The sequence below is a fragment of the Lacerta agilis genome, chromosome 17 (genome assembly GCF_009819535.1).
Source record: "Lacerta agilis isolate rLacAgi1 chromosome 17, rLacAgi1.pri, whole genome shotgun sequence".
In the NCBI taxonomy this organism is placed as follows: Eukaryota; Metazoa; Chordata; class Lepidosauria; order Squamata; family Lacertidae; genus Lacerta; species Lacerta agilis.
In genome coordinates this window covers 5,474,223-5,494,228 of record NC_046328.1, presented here as the reverse complement: position 1 = coordinate 5,494,228, position 20,006 = coordinate 5,474,223, and the positions used below count along the sequence as shown (strand labels likewise).

Genomic DNA, 20,006 nt, shown 5'->3' with positions numbered 1-20,006 from the left:
GTACTGTTCGAAACCAGTTTCCCCCTCCATCTATTTGCCTTGCTTCAAATTGTTGTACACGGGTGTGGCTGGAGTGAACAACAGAACAAAAAGAATATATCAAGCTGCCTTATACTGAAGCAGGCCATCAGTCCATCGGGGTCAATATTGTCTACAATGACTGGCTTTCAATGGTTTCAGACAGGGTATATTCCCAGCCCAACCTGGAGATGCTGGGGAATGAACTATAGTCCCCACCATTAAACTATGGTTTCTCACCATGGAAAAATGCTGGGGGAAGGGTTGTAGGATGAGAACCAGGTTAAGCACCCCATGTCCACTATTTCCCAATTTACCATTCTTCCCCCTCCCACCTACCTACTGCCATAATTAGCTAATAAACACCCATCTGGGAAAGACCTGTTTGCCAAAGTACACTGCTGTTCAGCCTTAGAGCACTGCATAAACAACATACGTTATGATTATCAATATTAAGTGATGGAGTCTGGCTTCTCAGCAGCAGAGGCTGTGAGCCTTTAATTATTTCTGTATGTTTCCCTTCTCTTCAGAAAAAAAGGAAAAAGGAAATATCCAGTTTCCAGCTTCCAAATGTAGCTTTTTTCTCGGAGAATTTGTAAATGCTGGTGAGTCATGCTTTACAGCTCTCTTGAGGGACAAAAGCATTACAATAACATTAATTTATCTACATACATGCAGAAAGGTGCAAGGAACAGACAAGAAATAACCAACTGCACAGATATAAGATGGGGGACACTTGGATTACTAGCAGTACATGTGAAAAGGATCTAGGGGTCTTGGTGGACCACAAGCTTAACATGAGTCAACAGTTACAGGTAGTTAGCCATGTTGGTCTGCCATAGTAAAAAAAATTTTTTAAAAAAAATCCTTCCAGTAGCACCTTAGAGACCAACTAAGTTTGTTCTTGGTATGAGCTTTCGTGTGCATGCACACTTCTTCAGATGCACTGAAATACCAGTATTCTACCAGTAGGAGAACACTTCAATCTCCCAGGACATTCTCTACAAAATCTCAAAGTAGCTGTTTTAATACAAAGGAATTTCAGAAATAGACTGGAAAGAGAAGTTGCTGAATTGCAACTCATTACCAAACTCAAAACCATGGAGAGACCTGGTGGGAACAAAGACATTGGATTCTTATCTCATTATACATGACAAAGCTATCTTTAGCCATCTCACCCCTTGCTTTTTCCTGTGAGACCAATTACAGTCGTTAACAGTCATCAACAGGTTTTCCACACCTATCAGCCAATCACCCATTCCCACCACCCTTCTGAGTAATACCCCTCCTCACTCTCTCACTATATATAAGGGTCTGGTGACTTCTATTTCAGTGTATCTGAAGAAGTGTGCATGCACACGAAAGCTCATACCAAGAACAAACTTAGTTGGTCTCTAAGGTGCTACTGGAAGGATTTTTTTTATTTTGTTATTTTGTTATGAGTCAACAGTGTCATGCAGCAGCAAAAAAGCTAATTCTAGGCTGCATCAACAGAAGTATAGTGTCAGATCAAGGAAGTAATAGTCCCGCTCTATTCTGTCTTGGTCAAACCATACCTAGAATAATGTGTCCCATTCTGAGCACCACAATTTATTTATTTTTAAAAAATATTTTTTTATTTTATAAAGAAGACATGAACAACAAAAAAGAGAAAAAAGGAAAAGGAAAATTAAACAAAAACATCTTAATATATCATAATATATCCTTTACATCAATAAGTGACTTCCTCCGATCCCCTCCATCTGACTTCACTAAACTAATCCTCTTTGGCAGTCACTTTAAACTATACTTCATATCATAATTCCATAAAACAATATCAAATCTAACCTATATCCTAAATAAATTCCGAAAAGCCTATAACTACTTCTATTGGCATTACTAAATATTACATTTTAAAAAAAATACAATTTAAATTTTCCCCAATCTTTCTCCACCGTCTCTTCTCCCTGATCGCGGAGTCTCCCAGTCAGTTCGGCAAGTTCCATGAAGTCCATCATCTTCATTTGCCATTCGTCTATTGTTGGTAATTCTTGACTCTTCCAGTTCTTAGCAAGTAGTAGCCTTGCAGCAGTTGTGGCATACATTGGGCACCACAATTTAATAAGGATACAGTGGTACCTTGGGTTACAGACGCTTCAGGTTACAGACTCTGCTAACCCAGAAATAGTACCTTGGGTTAAGAACTTTGCTTCAGGATGAGAACAGAAATCGTGCAGCAGCGGGAGGCCCCATTAGTTAAAGTGGTACCCCAGTTTCAGGTTAAGAACGGACCTCCGGAACATATTAAGTTCTTAACCAGAGGTACCACTGTATTGACAAGCTAGAACATGTGCAGAGGAGGGCAACCAAGATTATCAAGGGTATGGAAACCAAACCTTATGAGCAACAGTTGAAGGAGTTGGGTATGTTCAACCTAGAAAAAGAAGACTGAGAGGAGATATGATAGACATCTTCAAATATCTCAAGGGCTATCACATGGAAGATGGAGCAAGCTTATTTTTTCCTGCTCTGGAGTGTAGGACTCTAACCAACTCTCCAATTCTATGATTCAGAACAAGTGAGGGAGTGGGAAAGAATGTGCTGGATGCTTAACTAAGATGCAAAAGTTGACTAAGAAGTACTAGAGCTGCCATGACCATGGAGTCCAGTAGTGACCAGCACATGGAGTCTGAGGCCACAGACTCGTAGGCTAAGGAGACTGACTTGAAAAAGTGATGCAGGTGACCAAAAGACCATTGAATCTGAGACTGGCAAGTAGAAGCCCATCCTTGATCCAGATTCCACAGCACTAGGTCTCAATGAATCAGAGCCATGACTCTTCTGAGTGCCTTCCTCTGGGCCCAAGGAATTGAGCATCTCTGAAACTACTTCGCCAGTCCAACAGCTCAGGAAATGTTCCAGATGGGAGTCCATTGGGCACAGTGGAATTGTTTCTCTTGAGGTCAAAGTGTTGTCCCTTGACGAACTCTAGTTCTGTAGAGAGAACCTTTTTAATGCCTAATGTTTTATTATGTTTTTATATATGTTGGAAGCCACCCAGAGTAGCTGAGGTAACTCAGTCAGATGGGTGGGGTACAAATAAAATTGTTGTTGTTGTTGATGATGATGATAATTTCCACAAGGTTATGGAGCCTAGAGGAGATGGGCTAGCTAGGGGCAGAGGCTCCAAAAGGCTCATATCTCTTCTGACCCTGGTCTGAGCAAGTCATCCTTGGAGCTCTCCATGGTGCTGCAACACCTGACTTGACCTGTGGGCTCCTATGTGGAACCAAAACAGGGCACGGCAGAGCAAAGTGTTTGGTTGTTAAGGCACAACAGCATCTAATTTCAATTCATAATCCAAGACATGACACACCAGATGGAAAGGGTGTTCAGCAACTGGAAACTGAAAGCAGACATCACAAATCAGAAAGGACACACTGGGTGGTATTCAACTAATAAAACTTAAAGCAGACCCTTTGAAATTAATGGACCTCAACTGATATCATTATTAAATTTATTACCCACTCTTCATCAGCAGGTCCATCAACTTCAGTCGGTCTCCTCTGAGTAAAACTTAGCTGAGTACCACCCATTGTGACCAGTTTGGTTAATTTTGGACTATTTCTGGATGTCATTTTTGGCAGAGGAACCCACAATGGCATGAGTGCTCATTCAAACTACAAGAGACACATGAGGCTCTCTGTGGATGAATAATCATTAACGTTGACAATGGCTAGTGTTCCTACCAGAGGATTAGACAAATTAAATGAGGATAAGACTATCAATAGCTAATAGCCACGATGGCAGTGCTCTGCCTCCACATGTTGTGAACCGCCCTTTGGATGAAGGGTGGCATACATATTCAATTAATTAATTAATTAATTAATTATACTTTTGAATACCAGTTGCTGGAAATTGCAAGGGGAGTGAGTGCCTGAGTCCTGCTTACTGCTTTCCCACAGGCATCTAGTTGACCACATTTATTGGTTTTATAAACATTACAATGAACTTTGGTACAGTATTTATTAAAACTACATGCACAAAGTTTCCCCCCTATTTCCCCATTTCCAGTCTGCTTAGCAACAACAACAACAACAAAAAGCTTCAGTAAAAAAGTGAAACAGGTAACGTGATAGATCAGAAACAGGATATACAAATTCTACTGTTGTATATTTAGTGTATTGTGGGACTCACGGCCTAATCCAATGTGTGTTTGCTCAGAAGTGAATTCAGCGGAGCTTAGTTGAGGTTTGTTTGCTGTTTCGGAGGACAGATTTATCAATGGCTTTCAGCCACCAAAGCCAACACAGAGCTTCCATGTGTAACGAGGCAGCATCGCTCTGGGGACAAGACAACAGGTGAAGGCCACTGCCTCCATGCCTTGCTCGCAAACTTCCAGACGCATCTGTCAGGCAGCTGGCTGGATTAGAATGGTAGATGAGATGGAACCTGGACCGATTTGGAAATATGTATGTTCCTATTATTACACAGATCGTTCACAATAGCAAACCAGTCAGCATGCAAAGAGGAATCATGGGTAAGCATCAGCCTCTATGCCAAGTGCAGCAGCAACCAACTGGCACACAAGCAGAGATCATAGGTGAGAAACAGCTGAGCAGCATTTGCAATAGCAAGCCAATCAGCACACTGGGAGCAACAATAACTTATGCTAGTTCACATCCTATTATCGTATTTACTGGAATGCAATGCACACCTTTTGTGGCCAAATTATGTCATGAAAATTAGGGTGCACATTAGATTTGATGGCACCGGCAAATAGTTTTTTGGTTTCAAGGTTTGGAAAATTGAGGTGAGCATTAGATTCGATGGAGCAATTGATTCACATAAATATGGTACATGAGGGATCACTCCCACCAGGGGCGTAGCAAGGGGAGCACAGGGGGCGGTCCGCCCCATGTTCCATAATGGAGGGGGTGACAAATTATCAAGGAACAATTACTGCCCTACTAGGGTGGTTCATTAAAAACTTTAAATGCCTGCTCCAAAGGTCTTATCTTACTATACTAGGGATTATATAGCTATATATGAAATTTCATGCATATCGGTTAATATCTTGACCCTCCTCCACCAAAATAGCTGTTTACTTGGCTGTTTTCCTATGTCGTGAAGGCTGAAATTTCAGTTCAGTGGAGCACTTACTGTTCCCAACCCTAACCCTGTGGAAAGCCATCTAATTAGACTTTAATTTGATTTTGAGATGTTTTTAGGAGGTAATTTAATTATTGTTTGATTTTATACCAATGTTATGCATCTGATGTTAGCCACCCTGAGCCCGACTTCGGCCGGGGAGGGCGGGATATAAATAAAAGGTTTATTATTATTATTACTTGTTACTATTCCTTTGTAAGAAAATATGAAATAACGTAAAAACCATTTTTGCAGGGGGGGGTCAATAGGGGGGTGACAAGAAATTTTCCGCACCGGGTACCACCTGTCCTTCCTACGCCTCTGACTCCCACACAGCAAGTTTGTGCAAATGCTAGGGTCCACACCTGCAAGAGGTGACCCCGCCACTATCTGAGGCTGCCCTGTCCCGCCTCCCACTGCAGTCCCCTTGATAGCTATGCTGCATGTGTCTGGAGGGTTATATTACAAATAATTGTGTGGGAGCAATAAAGATGGACAATGGAACTGCCATTGATGAGGAAGCCAGCCAGTTGCCACCAAAAAGAGAGAAAGCAGGAGTGCACCAATGATCCCCAAATTTTTCCCCTGTACCATCCAACCACCTTTTCTTAAAAACAAATTTTAAAAATACTACCCTGTATACCCTGTATAAAATATACATCTGCTCTTGCAAATATGGTGCCCAAATGTGCAATCTCATTGTATTATTTTTTTGACAATGCACAAATACCTGTGGAAATCAGAGATCTTTCCACACATCCCTACCTTCATAGGGGATAAATCAGGGAATAGCGCCCTCAAACTCAGGGTCTAAACGCAGCCTTCCACAACTGTCCTGGCTGGAATTTTGCCTACTGTATGAGTTCTATTCACATCTCTGCCTGCTTTTGTCTCTGGCACCCCTCTCCACTGGCACACAGCCCCTAGAAGTTTGCCTATGAGGGAATGTGGCCCTCTGGCTGAAAAAAAGGCTCTGCATCCCTGTTATAAACAGTGATCAGAATCTGCAAACAAATATTCATTTGCAAATGCTGGCTTGGTGTAAGCAGATGGCAAGAGGCTCCTGCCTTGCCATTCCATCCTGTTGGGACTGGTGAAAATTAGCAGCTTTGGAGACATCAGTACAAAATTATATTCTCCACGGTGGCTAGTCATTGTATGCTAGCCTTTGTTCCAGGCCAAGAGAGATATGCCTTTTGTTTCCACCAGCCACAAAAGGAAAACATTCTGATTACAAGGGAGGCTGGAAATTCAAAATTAAAACAGCAGAAAGCATTTGCAAATGCGGCAAGGGCGGGGGAGATTTTGCACATATTTGAGTCTCATTAAACTCCACCAGACTTACTTGCCAAGGCTACAGTTTTTGAATTCATACCATATTTTCCTAAGTGCTCAAAACACTTCACATATATCCTCTTAGTAAACAATTCAACCCGACTGTAAGGAAGCAGAAATTCTTCTCGGTAGTGGCACCCTCCCTTCAGATGTCAAGGAAATAAACAACTACCTATTTTATTATGTTCTGACATGTGCTGTGAGACGCCCAGGGTGGCCTGGGAAACCCAGCTGGATGGGCAGGGTATAAATAATAAAAATTATTTATTATTATTATTAATTATTATTATTATTATTATTATTAATTCAACTGTCCCTGGGGCAGGAAAGCAGTGTCTGTGGCCCTCCAGAGGTTGCTGGACTCTAGGTGCCCAACAACCTCTGGTAGGATCATCAGGGATGGTAGTTGAGCCCACCAACATCTGGAGGGCCTCAGGTTCCCCATACCTGTACTATGAACAATTCTTACTTTCTGGGGACTTTTGCCAGCAAATCACTGTCTCAGTTTTGGGGCTTTGGGGCTTTGTTAATGAGGCCATTCATAAGGTTTCAGCTTTCCAAAGTTTCTAAAAATAATATCTGCATTAGGAGGGAAGCACAGTTAAATCTTGCACACAAGCTGATTGTTGAGACTACCTGTGGAAAAGCCTCCATGTGACTGTGGTAGCTACAGGTTCAGACTGTAGCTAGAACCACACTGGTGCAACTCCTTTCAGTCTTTGACAAATCCTATATGCTGCCACACATGTATATGGCTATGTCCACAGCCCCTAGGAAGATTGATTGCACCAGTGATATCCGAGTCAGATCAGACATACATTTTTAAAAGAGCTACTTCAAACTCTGTTGAAAATAAATCCCTTTACTCGAGCCCAATCTGAACAGGATCAGGGATAGGGTCCCACACTGCTAGCAGTGTGTTTGATCGGCTGGGGTGTTTCCTAGGACTCACATAGAGCATCTCACTTGTATGGATGGATAGAAAGAGGTATGTTAGTATGCACAGAAACAAGCCTACACAGTACAAAGTTAATATTTACATTCATTGCTCCACCCATTTTTGCCTCTGAACCCGCCCATCATTGGCATGTGGCCCTCAGTTTCTTGGACTGAAAAGGATACTCCTGGCACAGGCAGTATAAGTGACTCGTTTTGGATGGGGATATTTAATCGCTATAGTTCTAACTTTCTAACTTCAACATTTATCAGTTTGCAAAAGGTGTTTGGTTTGCAAAAAGCTGCACAGACTAGATCTCTGTGCAGCTTTCTGCAGAAGGGAACCAGATGGATTTCATCTCTCCAATCTATTATTCTTTGCTACGCTGTTGAGAAAATAAAATCCCCACACTAAATCCTGACCTCTGTTATACCAACCACAAACCCAAGAGACTTCAGTGCTTTGTATGTGCTGTATACACTCTCTTTTCGTCTGCTATAAAACCAGGCTTTTTGGAGTGCTCAAGAGACAGCTACAAATCTGCTCCTTCCACACACACACACACACACACACACGTGAACATCTTCTGGAATTGTCTGTTTTAAGAACCTTTTATTTCCCCCTCCTCTTTTTAATAAAATTAAAAATATTCTTCATATTATCAGAGTTTTGTTTTGTTATCCCCATCACTATTCGTTGACCCAGGATTCATTCTGCTTTTCTTTTCTTTTTAAGAAGCCATTTTACCAAAACAGCTCTCAAATCAACTTGTTTATCTATCTGGCGAACATCCAAGTCTTTCTTTACACATCTCAGAATGGCTGGTGTTAGTATTGCCACTTAGCTTCAAGGATGAGCTGGAAGTTCTCCCTTTACTCAGAACATCTAAATGGACTGGTGATGGGGGAATGCAGAAATGTGTTTGGAAAACCACATGCTCAAAGTGAAGTGCCCTGAATCCAGACCTGGGGTCAGCCTGCCTGAGAGCCGCATTCCTTGCTGGGTCATCTTTCAAGGCCACATGCCAGTAGCAGGCAGAGCCAAAGACCAAAAGAGCAACAAATGTACATTTCACTTTTTACAGTAGCCTGATTTCTATACACTCCCACAGATCATAGAATCATAGAATCCTAGAGTTGGAAGAGACCACAAGGGCCATCCAGTCCAACCCCCTGCCAAGCAGGAAACACCATCAAAGCATTCCTGACAGATGGCTGTCAAGCCTCCGCTTAAAGACCTCCAAAGAAGGAGACTCCACCACACTCCTTGGCAGCAAATTCCACTGTCCAACAGCTCTTACTGTCAGGAAGTTCTTCCTAATGTTTAGGTGGAATCTTCTTTCTTGTATTTTGAATCCATTGCCCCGTGTCCGCTTCTCTGGAGCAGCAGAAAACAACCTTTCTCCCTCCTCTATATGACATCCTTTGATATATTTGAACATGGCTATCATATCACCCCTTAACCTTCTCTTCTCCAGGCTAAACATACCCAGATCCCTAAGCCGTTCCTCATAAGGCATCGTTTCCAGGCCTTTGACCATTTTGGTTGCCCTCCTCTGGACACCTTCCAGCTTGTCAGTATCCTTCTTGAACTGTGGTGCCCAGATACCCAACTCCCTCAACAATTCCTCATAAGGCTTGGTTTCCAGACCCTTGGTCATACTGGTCAGGGAAAGACCTTGGCAATATGGCACCCTTGCGAGGCCAAAATTTTACGTCCCCACCCCAGTCCTCCCGGTGCCTTCCCAAGTCAGGTAAGGGAAGTGCAAGGCTTTGGGAAGGAGGTGTGGGGCTCTGGTAGGGTCCTGAAGCCCTCCCACCTCCTCCCAAAACTGGGCAAGCACTAACTAGGCTTTGGAAAGGAGGCAGAAGGATTCTAGAAGCTTGACAGAGCCCCAGTGGCAGACCTAGGGATCTAAAATTTCAGTGGTGCCCTGTGCAACACCAAAATTCAGTGTCCTTGCCTCTCGTGCTCCATTCTAAAGCACAGTTGCAGTATCCCCTGTGGTGTGAGCAAACCGGTCATGCCCCCCCCCAGCTGATACCGCCTTCCCAAAGCCCGGCACTTACTAGGCTTTGGGAGGGAGATGGGAAAGTGCCCCCTTAGCTCCTCTGCCCTGTGGGGACGGACCAGTCAAGTTTCCCTAAATCCACTTCTGTCTTGGTTGCCCTTCTCTGCACACATTCAGGCTTGTCATTCCCTCCCCTTAAACTGTGGTGCCCATAACTTGTTGCTCAACTATAACTCCCATCGGCTGGAGCAATGGCCTCAGCCAATGGCCAGGGAAAATGGGAGTTTTAGTTCAGCAACTTCTGGAGGGCCAAAGGTTCCTCACATTTGGACTAGATCTTTGATCTGATCCATAAACTTTTGATCTGATCCATAAACTTTTGTGCTACCGCACAGATGTCCTGCTCATGAGTATCTAATTAGCCAATGCTAATTAACACATCGCTGAATTAGGTGGACCTTTGCTCTGTTCCAACAGGGCTCTCATGTTCCTATGGAGCAGGTAAACCAACAAACAGTGGATCCTCTCCTGCTTCAGTCGGAAATGGCACAGGCTAGCAATAGATAAGAGCGTGTGGGTTTTCTCTGTTCATCTCTTTTAGCTTTCAGTAATAACGCCTCAAAGCGCTTCAAACCAAAGGAAAAACAGAAAGGTCTGGATCGCCCAAGCTAGTGACCTGAAACACCACGAGGTGCCAAGCGAGTCATCAGCAAATATCTTAAGTGGTTTTGTCAGTGCTGCGGTTAGCCAGAGCACACTCACAGGAGAGCAGAGTTCATCAAATTGACTGGTAGTGCAAGAATTCCTGTAATTTCCACACACACACACACATTTCGTGTATAAGATTCCAGCTCAAAAAATTAATATGCATTACCACGAAAGGGAGAGAAAGGGGAGAGAGAGAGAGAGAGAGAGAGAGAGAGAGAGAGAGAGAGGAAATAAAGAGATAAAAAGGGGAGAGGAAATAAAAAGAGAGTTGACATCCTCAGGTTAATTCACTTGCTTTTCAAGTGGGGGGGGGGAATAGGGAACCTGAGGCTGTGTATTGACCCAAAATATGACTGAACACATAAAAGAGACAGGGGCTTTCCACTTGCTAACTCAAACAGACACTGGGAGCACCAAAGCAAAATTATCTGAAGCTGAACGTATCATCCTCAGGCTTTTACCACATCTTTATTGCTCAAGAAAGAGTTTTTCTAGAATTAATAATAATAATAATAATAATAATGGCTGTGGATTTCCCAGTGTGCTGTTCAGACACCCCCCTTTCAAAAGATTGACACCAGCGCCTATCTGCATCTGAGGCCTTTGAAGATGCTGGTGTTTAAAGACTTCAATGGACCAGGACCCAAATACTGGAAGGGCCTGTAACTCAGTACACCCTCCTTCAAACCAGAACAGCATTCTCAACTTTTCCAAGCAAAAAAAATGCTACATAGACTCGGCTTCTTTCGGAGTACTGTACACAAGAACACAGTCTTATGGCAACCTGAAAACAGAAATGACAAAATATGCAAGCCAAACAGACACCCGCAACCTGCTACCCTCCAAACATTTTGGACAGCAACATTCATGATCATGGACCATTGGCCACGCCAACTGAGGCTGCTGAGAGCCTTGCCCCACATCCATCCTTCACCCTTTACTCCAGGGATGAGGGACAAGCACTCCTCAAGATGCGGCTGCCATGCTCAGTGGGTCAATGGCACTCAAGAGCATCACCTGGTTGAGGTTCTGCCCAGGCCTCCTGGGTCATTTTCAGAGCAGCCTACAATGTTACAAGGACTCCACAGACCTTGGCAGGATCTGCCAAGATGGTCCTTACATCCACAGAGGTGGCAGTATGCACATACGCAACTGTGGGAAAGTAGTCAAGACCAGTGGGAGCTGGTCCATCAGACCAAACCAGGCATTGCCCCATCAACCTCAGCCTGTTCTCACCTACCAGAGCTGTCAGCTTCCTCCTCCTCATTCTGAGTCTTGTCCTTGCAGAACTCAGCAGGGAAGAGGATGGTGGCAAGACTAGAATCAGGCTCCGCCTGTCATTGGCTCAGGCTTTGCCTTCTGTTGGGTCTCCCTGGCTTCTACCCTAGTGGGTTCAATGACCATCAGTCACCACTGGTTAACACACAGGCTGCTGAAGAAAGCTGGGCAAACTCACTTGGTTAATTCACAGAATTAATTACTTTCTCCACCCCCACTTTTTTAAAATTCATGCCTCTTTCACAGGGTTTAGTTTCCTATTTTTTTTTTATAAGATTTTTATTATTTTCCAATAAAACAAGAGAAAAACATAACATAACATAAACACCAACATTAGCACAATAAAAAACACATTACATAAACACAATCAACAAAGAGAACAATTAGAACAAAACCAAAACCAATACATACCTAAACTGGAACACCAATCTATCTCTTACTACTTAACGAAATCTAGTTTCTGATCTTCTAAAGGGACCTCCCCCGCTTTCCCTCCTCTGCCTTCAATACTAATATACTTTGGTAACATCCATTTATAACATTACAATTCATTATCCAACCTTTTATACTATCATAAAAACTTAACATCTTATAGTATCATGAAATAATTCTTAAATCAATCTTATACTTCTTTTCACTTAAACTGCTGCTATTAGTCAGTTACATATCTCTTCACTAATTCAAAGTTCCCAAAATCGTAACATCGAAGTCTTAAAACTTAACATCAAAATCCTAAAGTCTTAACACGCTATCTTCAGGGTACCATAAATCCGTCCTAATTCAATTTTTATCATTTTCACCCTATTCCCCTTCTTACCATTTTTCTGCTCTCTCCCATGCCCCCCCACCATTCATCTTTACATTCCCCTCTGTTGTCCTTGTTCAGTGTCATCTTATAGTTTATAAATCTCCTCCTTGGGAGCCTCAAGAGGCACCAACTCTCCTCTCCCAGCAACTCCATTTCGCAATTTTGATTTTCTTCCACTTGTGTCTTCAGAAATCTTCTCACCTTCATCTCTGGACTCCCACTCCAGAGACAGGATCTTGTAGCTCCAGTCAAAACATCAGCCCTGTGTCTCTCACTACGCCAGGGCCGTCCATTTACCTGGGGTTGCTGAATCAATTCGTCCCATTTCTCCAGCACCTCCCCCAGCTCCCTGGAGAAGTCTGCTTCCAAGTTATCAAAATTCTCCCAAATCTGGCTGGTTTCTCTTGCTCCAAAACAAATTTCTTTGAAATTACGCCCTATCCAGGCCATTTTCCGATTCACAAGCTCCAATTGCAGAAGGATTGTTCTTTGTTCCTGGGTAATACCCGGATCTAGAATCAGTTTAAAAGCGAAAGCAAGCATGGTTGGAGAAGACAAAGGGTGTCAAATGTCAGTAATTTTCCATCTTGCGTACTAGTTTTCCAGCGCCATTTTCCCTGAGACAGGGTGCCAAAAACAATTCCAAAAGCCACAGAAGAGATATTTCCAAAATCTTCAATCCCCTCACAGGGATTTAATCCGTCTTCTCTGTCAAGGTGCTTCGTAACAACATTGTATCTAGTGATGCAGCTGCAGCCACTTGAAACTTAATTACCTCCTCTGCACAACAAAGGAGAGGGACGGGCTTCCTTTTAACAGCCCTCCCGGTTGCCAATTATTCAAATGTAAATCCAATTAGTCCCGTACTTACAGCAGCCGGGGTTCTTCTTTTTTCTTTGAAGTTAGCAGGAAAAGCTTGGTGCTCAGGTCTGGCAGAATCGCTGCTTTGATCTCCTGGGGGGGTGCATCCGCCTCTTCAGTCCCGTGTCGGAGCTCCGCTCGCTTGATTTCCCCCCCCCCCTTACGAGGGTCAATCAAGAGCAGAGACGGCACGTCTGGGACCCACGAGGCCGCGGTCCACGGGACGCTCTTCCCGTGGCTTTAAGGGGCCCTTGGCGCAGACAAGGAGACCCCTAAAACCCCCCGGGAGCCGGAGCTCTTCAGCTCCGCTCCGCCATTATCCGGCACCGAACCGGAAGCCCCACAGGGTTTAGTTTCCTAACCCGGAAGAAATATTCCCTATTACTTCCCTGTTGGTGGCTTAGAGATTCCCAGAGGCAGCTGCTAGCAATGCTTCACACTGGCATCTCTGCAGATGTTCCTGCTGCCAACGTCACCCCCAGTTCTGATGGAATGAAATGGTGTGAAAAGGCTTGGTTGTTTCCAGCACCTGCTCCTGATCTTCTTGCCTTGCCTGAAGTGCTCATCCTGTGTTTGGGCTTGGACACTTCCATCTGCAGGTGGGAGGTCATGTGATCATACGCACTCTCATACAGAAAATAGCCATCCCTGCACACAGAGAACTAGTATGTCAGACAGAAGGTTCCGAGCAAACCCTGCCGCCAGTGTGCTAGATTCCTATGTGCAGGATGTTTGTTTGCATCAGGGCTGGGATGTGGACAGCAGCTGGAAGGGAACCAGGAACTGAGAATCAGGACATGTACAAGCCAAGGGATGTTGAACAAGCCAGGAGTTGGGACCAAAGAACAAGACAGGGTCCCAGAGGTAGGAATGAACAATAGCCAAGGATGCAAGAACAGCCAGCCTGATTGGGTCGAGTCTGGTTGGGTCTGAAAGTACCTCACATAGATGTTCTCGCCACCCATGACTCCAATAGTTCATACAGCTTGTTGTTAGTCTTGCACACAAGCGTGAGCTTTTATCTGAATTCTGAAGTGCTGCAGTCAAAACATAAGCTTACCATCTAGGGCTTATGGCAACTGGAGAGGGAGAGCTAGTTTTGAAAGCATCTCCAACATGCCCAATGCAAATATATCTTTTCATCAAAAAGACATGATAAAAGGGTATACCATTATGCATGGTGTGGAAATAAGATAGATTGGTTTTTCTCCTTCATAAGAAAAGCCCTACTGGATCAAGCCAAAGGCAGAACATGAGTGCTACAGGGCTCTCTCTTCACGTAGAATCACAGAATGATAGAATTGTAGGGTTGGAAGGGCACCCAAGGATCATCTAGTCCAACCCCCTGCAATGCAGGAATCTCAACTAAAGCATCCATGACAGATGATCCAACCTCCGCTTTAAAACTTCCAACACCTTCTGAGGGAGTCCCTTCCACTGTTGAACAGCTCTTACCATCAGAAAGTTCTTCCTGAGATTTAGTGGAAATCTCCTTTCATGTTTGGGTCCTAACCCCCCCCCCCCCGAGCAGGAGAAAACAAGCTTGCTCCATCTATCAAGGGACAGTCTTTTGGATATTTGAAGAGATATCTGAAGAAGGCTATCATATCTCCCAGGGACCCAGGTGGCGCTGTGGGTTAAACCACAGAGTCTAGGGCTTGCTGATCAGAAGGTCGGCGGTTCAAATCCCTGCTACAGGGTGAGCTCCCGTTGTTCGGTCCCAGCTTCTGCCCACCTAGCAGTTCAAAAGCACGTCAAAGTGCAAGTAGATAAATAGGGACCGCTCCGGCGGGAAGGTAAACAGTGTTTCCGTGCACTGCTCTGGTTCGCCAGAAAGCGGCTTTGTCATGCTGGCCACATGACCCAGAAGCTGTCTGCGGACAAACGCCAGCTCCCTTGGCCTATAGAGCGAGATGAGCGCCGCAACCCCAGAGTCGGACAAGACTGGACCTAATGGTCAGGGGTCCCTTTACCTTTACCTTTATCATATCTCCCAGCAACCGGAATCCAAAAGTATACCTCCCCACTTCTTGCCTAATACTAAAAGCTGGGGCCTCTCAACAGAGCAGAAAACTGGGAAGTTAAGGAATGACAAATGAAAAGATAATGCATATTCTTCCTTGGTTCCCATTGCCTCCATCTCCGCTGCACTGAATTTGAGATTGTAACCTCCTCAGGACAGGGACCTGTGTTTTGTAAAGTGCCGTGCATAAGAATGGCACTTTATAAACAACATAACAGCCAAGTCCCTTCCACGGGAGACTAAAAGGAAAACCCAAAGACACCAAGTATAATTTGATTCATCCCATGCCTCCCGCTTCTCGGAGATTCCCATAAACTTTAGGACTATCATATCAGAGGGGGTGGAGAAAGAGGGTTGCCAGAGGCCTGCAGCAGACAGCTTTCAAAGCCAAGAGTCTTTTATTAGTAAGATCCTTACGTCACTCTCCCAACAGCACAGCCGATGCTGGCAGGATAAGATGAGAAATAAAATTTGTTTACGGGTCAAGAGGAATGCATCGGCGACAGAGCCGAAAAGGGAACCAGAGGCCATCCTCGCAGGCAATATTGCCCTGTGACACCTTGAATCTTCAAGAGTGACAGCAGGGCAGAAGGCAGAAGGGCTAGCCCAAACTGAAAGCCAGATGCTCAGACATCACAAGGTGGTTTTGCGGGGGAGGGTTGAACTTGCTAGCATCTCGGGAGGGAGAAGAGGAAGTGATCTCTGCTGCAGAATTTCAGATCAAGGAACTGAGACAAGGCTAAAAATTTATTGCATTCATATAAAGACATCCCAGTGTTTTGCTTAGGTGTTGTGTATTGATGAAATTGTGTGGTGTGGTGTGGTGTGGATATACGTATATATATACACCTCCTCTAGCCCTCACATATGCGTAAAATTCTAATATTCTTCCACACAATCTAGGAAGCTGGAGTTAGGCACATTTACAGCTTTTGCACAGTTAAACAATAATGCACATTTTAGTTCTCCTTTGATTGGATGGATATATCCCAATCCAACATATTTTTCTGGGCATGGTTGATCGATAGCACATTCCCACCTTAATGAAATGTTCACACACACCAACTTTCGTAGATACATGGAATAAATGTTTGGCTTTTCTCCCTAAATAAGGACGACACCTTGCTTTCAAACAAAGATTCTTCCCAGTGACAGAAATGTTTCTTAAACTTGATTCAGGAGAAGGCAAAGAATGCTTGCTAGTTACAGCCCTGAATTGATAGCTGTCAGTTCCAGAAACACACAGTCTATAAAAAAATTCACAACAGGGATAGTCTGCATGGTGCCCTCCAGTTGCTGTGGACTACAAATCTCATCATCCCTGGCCATCAACTATGCCGGCTGAGGTTTCTGGGAGCTGTAGTCTAAAAACATCTGGAGAGAACCGTGTTGGCCATCCCTGCTGTAGAAGTTCAATGGGACTTATTCCCAGGTACATGGATATAAATTGCAGCCTTAATCTAGAGCAAAAACACCAATGGCTTTCAGTGACTTCCTAGCACTATTCAAGAACAGGTTTCACCTCCGTCTCTGTGCCTTGATCCAAATTGGTGTAGACTGGAATGAGCATCAAGACAAAGGAACAGAGGAAGCTGCAATTTTCCTGAGTCAGACCTTTGGTCTATCTAGCTCAGTACTACCAACACTGACTGGCAGCAACTCTCCAGTGATTTAGACAGCCATACCTAGATATGCAGGGCCTTGAACCTGGAACCTTCTGCAGGCAAAGCAGATGTTCTACCACTGAGCTACAGCTCTTCCTCTGAGCCTAACCACTTAGGAACAAGGAGCAAACAGAAAAGGTAAAATTGATGTGCTACTAATTGTGTCACAAACTCGTGCCCCCCCCTTAATTAATTTCCTCACCCTCACCCCAAACCCGTAAGAGCAAGGATAAACAAGTGGGAAAGAGGCAAAAACAAACGTGGGAGTCAGAGCTCGGAGCCAGCTGAAAGGCACAAACTTCTAGCCCCAGGAATATTCCATACCAAACCCAGGTTATATGGAAACACCAAGTACACAAACACACACACACACACAGAGAGAGAGAGAGAGAGAGAGAGAGAGGTCAAAGCACACTGCAACAAGGCAGAAGTGAAGTTGTCCCCACATCACAGGACAAAAGCCAATAAGTTTTAAGGAAGAAGGCAGTGTATAGAAGTTGGATACAATCAGCTTTCAGGGAACCGGTAGCCTGTGAATGCATCACAATTTCGGAAGGAGGGATAGAAGGGGAATTCTACAGACCTGCAACACAAGTTTGCAAGAGCCCCCACAATAGACGGCATTGTATACAATGACACATGCAGTGGGGGGGGGAATGCCTGGGGAAATTGTGCAGCCAATGTGGTGAGGTTTCTCCTGCTCCCGGGCTTCATCAGAAACCCAGACAAGCAAAAGCAGGCTGACAGGTGGTTTAGTGTTGCACTCAAAACAAACAGGATGGAGGGGGTAATATTGGGTTAATGGGCTTTCCCTGTGCTTGGGGCTGGCATGGCGGATCGAGTGGAGCAAATATTGCTAAGTGATCATTGGTGGGGAGGGGGTTTTCCCTTGGAAGATGTGACACAGCTCCAGCTTCAATTGCTGGGAGCCCTTTGCTTTGCAGTCACCCCTCCTCCAGCCTACCTGCCGCCTGAGCAGCAAGTCTACTGAAGTCACCTGTCCCTGAGGAGGATGTGCCCATCTGCTCAGTCTTTCCAGGGTTGGCCGTTAGTAACATGCTTATGGCCTGGAGAAGAAAAGGGGGGAGGGGGGGAAGGAAGGACCATGTCTCTCCCAGTTTGCAAAGTCTTTGTAGGATGGTTATCTTGAGCAGATGGTTGCTCACCACTGATGGATGCTGATGGGACATTGTCGCTTCAGAACAAGGAGGTTGGTAGGTATCTGAGATGTGTGCATTACAGACTATGGCTTTCCAATTCCATGACAAGCTCTCACGGGCCGCCAAATATCGCCAAACAACAGGGAACCTGTGGCCCTCCAGATGTTGTTGGACAACAGCATCCACAATCAAGACTGTTAGGAATAGGAGATTAGTAACATCTGGAGAGTCAAAGGTTCCCTTGGTTATGGGATAGCTTCTCCATTCTCGCCTATCCCTATCCCACTTGCATTTTCCTAGTAAGTTTGCCAACTGCAGACTGCTGTAGCCTTTACCACGTTTTCAACCTCCATATGATGAACAAGCAGTCAAGATCTCCATGCCCTTCTCTTAGCAAGGGAACACCCCAGCCCAGATGTCAAAAACTTCCCATAGCTGTTACTTAAAGGGCACAGAAGCAGAGACACTCACCTCGGCACAGCAGAGCACCCAGAGTCAAGCTGAAGGCCACAGGGGCAATCGGCAGAGCACCCATGTTGAAGAACTCCCAGGAAAGAGGTGAGGAACCGGGAGCTGTATAGCGGGGCTTTGCTGCAGCTTCTCCTTAGAAGTCAAAAAGCTGCTCTTCTGAAATATTTCCACCTTTGCATTTCCTCGGGGCCGGGTGGAAGTTCCTGGCTGATCACCTCTTCGCCATGATCAGGTTCTTTCTGAATGGGGGTGGAAGGAGGAGCCCCCTCCCAGCCCCCCAAAATCTCCACAACACCTAGGCATCCAGAGACACTTCTGTTCTACCGGATAAGGTGCAGGTGCGCGACACGGGCCAAAGGAACATCGAGGGGGGCTGGGGGAAGACACGGAGCCCCCTCGGATCGCTCTGCAAACTTTTCCCCGTCCGCGAAGCCGCAGGTTCGAGCCCCGCGCTGCGCAAAAGTTGGGCAGAAGAAGAAAGAGACGGTCGTGGGCGCGGGGAGGGCGGAATCTTTCGCTGTCTCTCCGCGGCGTCTTCCTCCCTCTCTCTTGTGTTTGGAAGCAACTCCAGGGGCGTCTGGAAACGACCTTTCCCACCGCTTTCGGTTCTCCCCGCCGGAATCTCTGGTGGCAATTGCTCCTCTCTGTCCAGCTGGCCGCTCCGCTCCGCTGCAAAAGCCTCCGGCGAGCGCAAATCCTGGGAGAGACTTTACGAGAGAGAAATCTCCATCACACAGACGCGCTCGCACGCAGAGAAAGAGCAAGCGAGCGAGAGGAGGAGGCGGTAACCTTTGGGGGCTCCCTCCAATCGGAGCAAGGGTTGGGGTGGGTTTTATATTCCCCCCCCTCCTTGCGGGTCTGGAGTGGAAAACTCCAAGGCTGGAAAGGGGGAGAGGCGGGATGGCTTCCTCTAACATTCCAGAAGCAGCAGGAGTAGAGGCACAATTACTCGCGAGTAGTCCCATTCAGTTCCGCGGTGCTTACTCCAGAGTGGCCAGTTCGGGTGCGTGCTTACCCGCAGGCAAGTCCAACGGGGCTCGCTGCCTTTGCTCCCGATTAAGTAAGAATAGCTCGACTTGCGGCCTGATCCTCCGCGCGTTATACCCCCCCCCCGATGTCCCGTTGAACTGGACAGGAGTTTTTCTAGAGTAAGCGCGGCTTCGGTTGTTTTGCCCGTGCCTCCGCGTACTTAATCGGTAGCGATCCCACCGGAGCTCGTGCGCTTTACTCCAGAGGAAGTGTGACCTGGCTTTCGGCCCGATCCTGCGCGCGTTTACGTGGCAGTAAGTCCCCCTGAGTTTGGGGGGGGGGGAAGGTTGTGTTACTCCAGAGTAAGTATGATTTGGTTGGCGGCCCGATCCTGGGTGTTTACTCGGAAGTAAGTCTCACCGACCTGGAGTTGTTGTGAGCAGATGTGAATACAGTAAGCTTGCAGCCTACGATATACTTACTCGGGAGTAAGCCCCAGCTGAGTCCAACGAGGGTTTACTCTCAAGAGAAGTATGAAAAAGGTCAGATCCTGACATCCGGAGCCGGCAGCCTTTGGCTAGTACTTCCCGCTAAGCTAATAGCGTAAGTTTGAATAAGCTTACAGCTCTAGCC

At 45.5% G+C, this 20,006-nt stretch overlaps 1 protein-coding gene across 1 annotated transcript in view; it reads right to left on the bottom strand.

Annotated features, from left to right (window-relative positions):
• TMEM132C (transmembrane protein 132C) overlaps positions 1-19,192 on the bottom strand; it is a 266,114-nt gene extending 246,922 nt beyond the window's left edge. The window contains 1 exon segment of the mRNA XM_033174396.1: positions 18,405-19,192. Coding sequence (XP_033030287.1) covers positions 18,405-18,468 — 64 coding nt within the window. The 5' untranslated portion in view covers positions 18,469-19,192.
• Between the last annotated feature and the right edge of the window lie 814 nt (positions 19,193-20,006).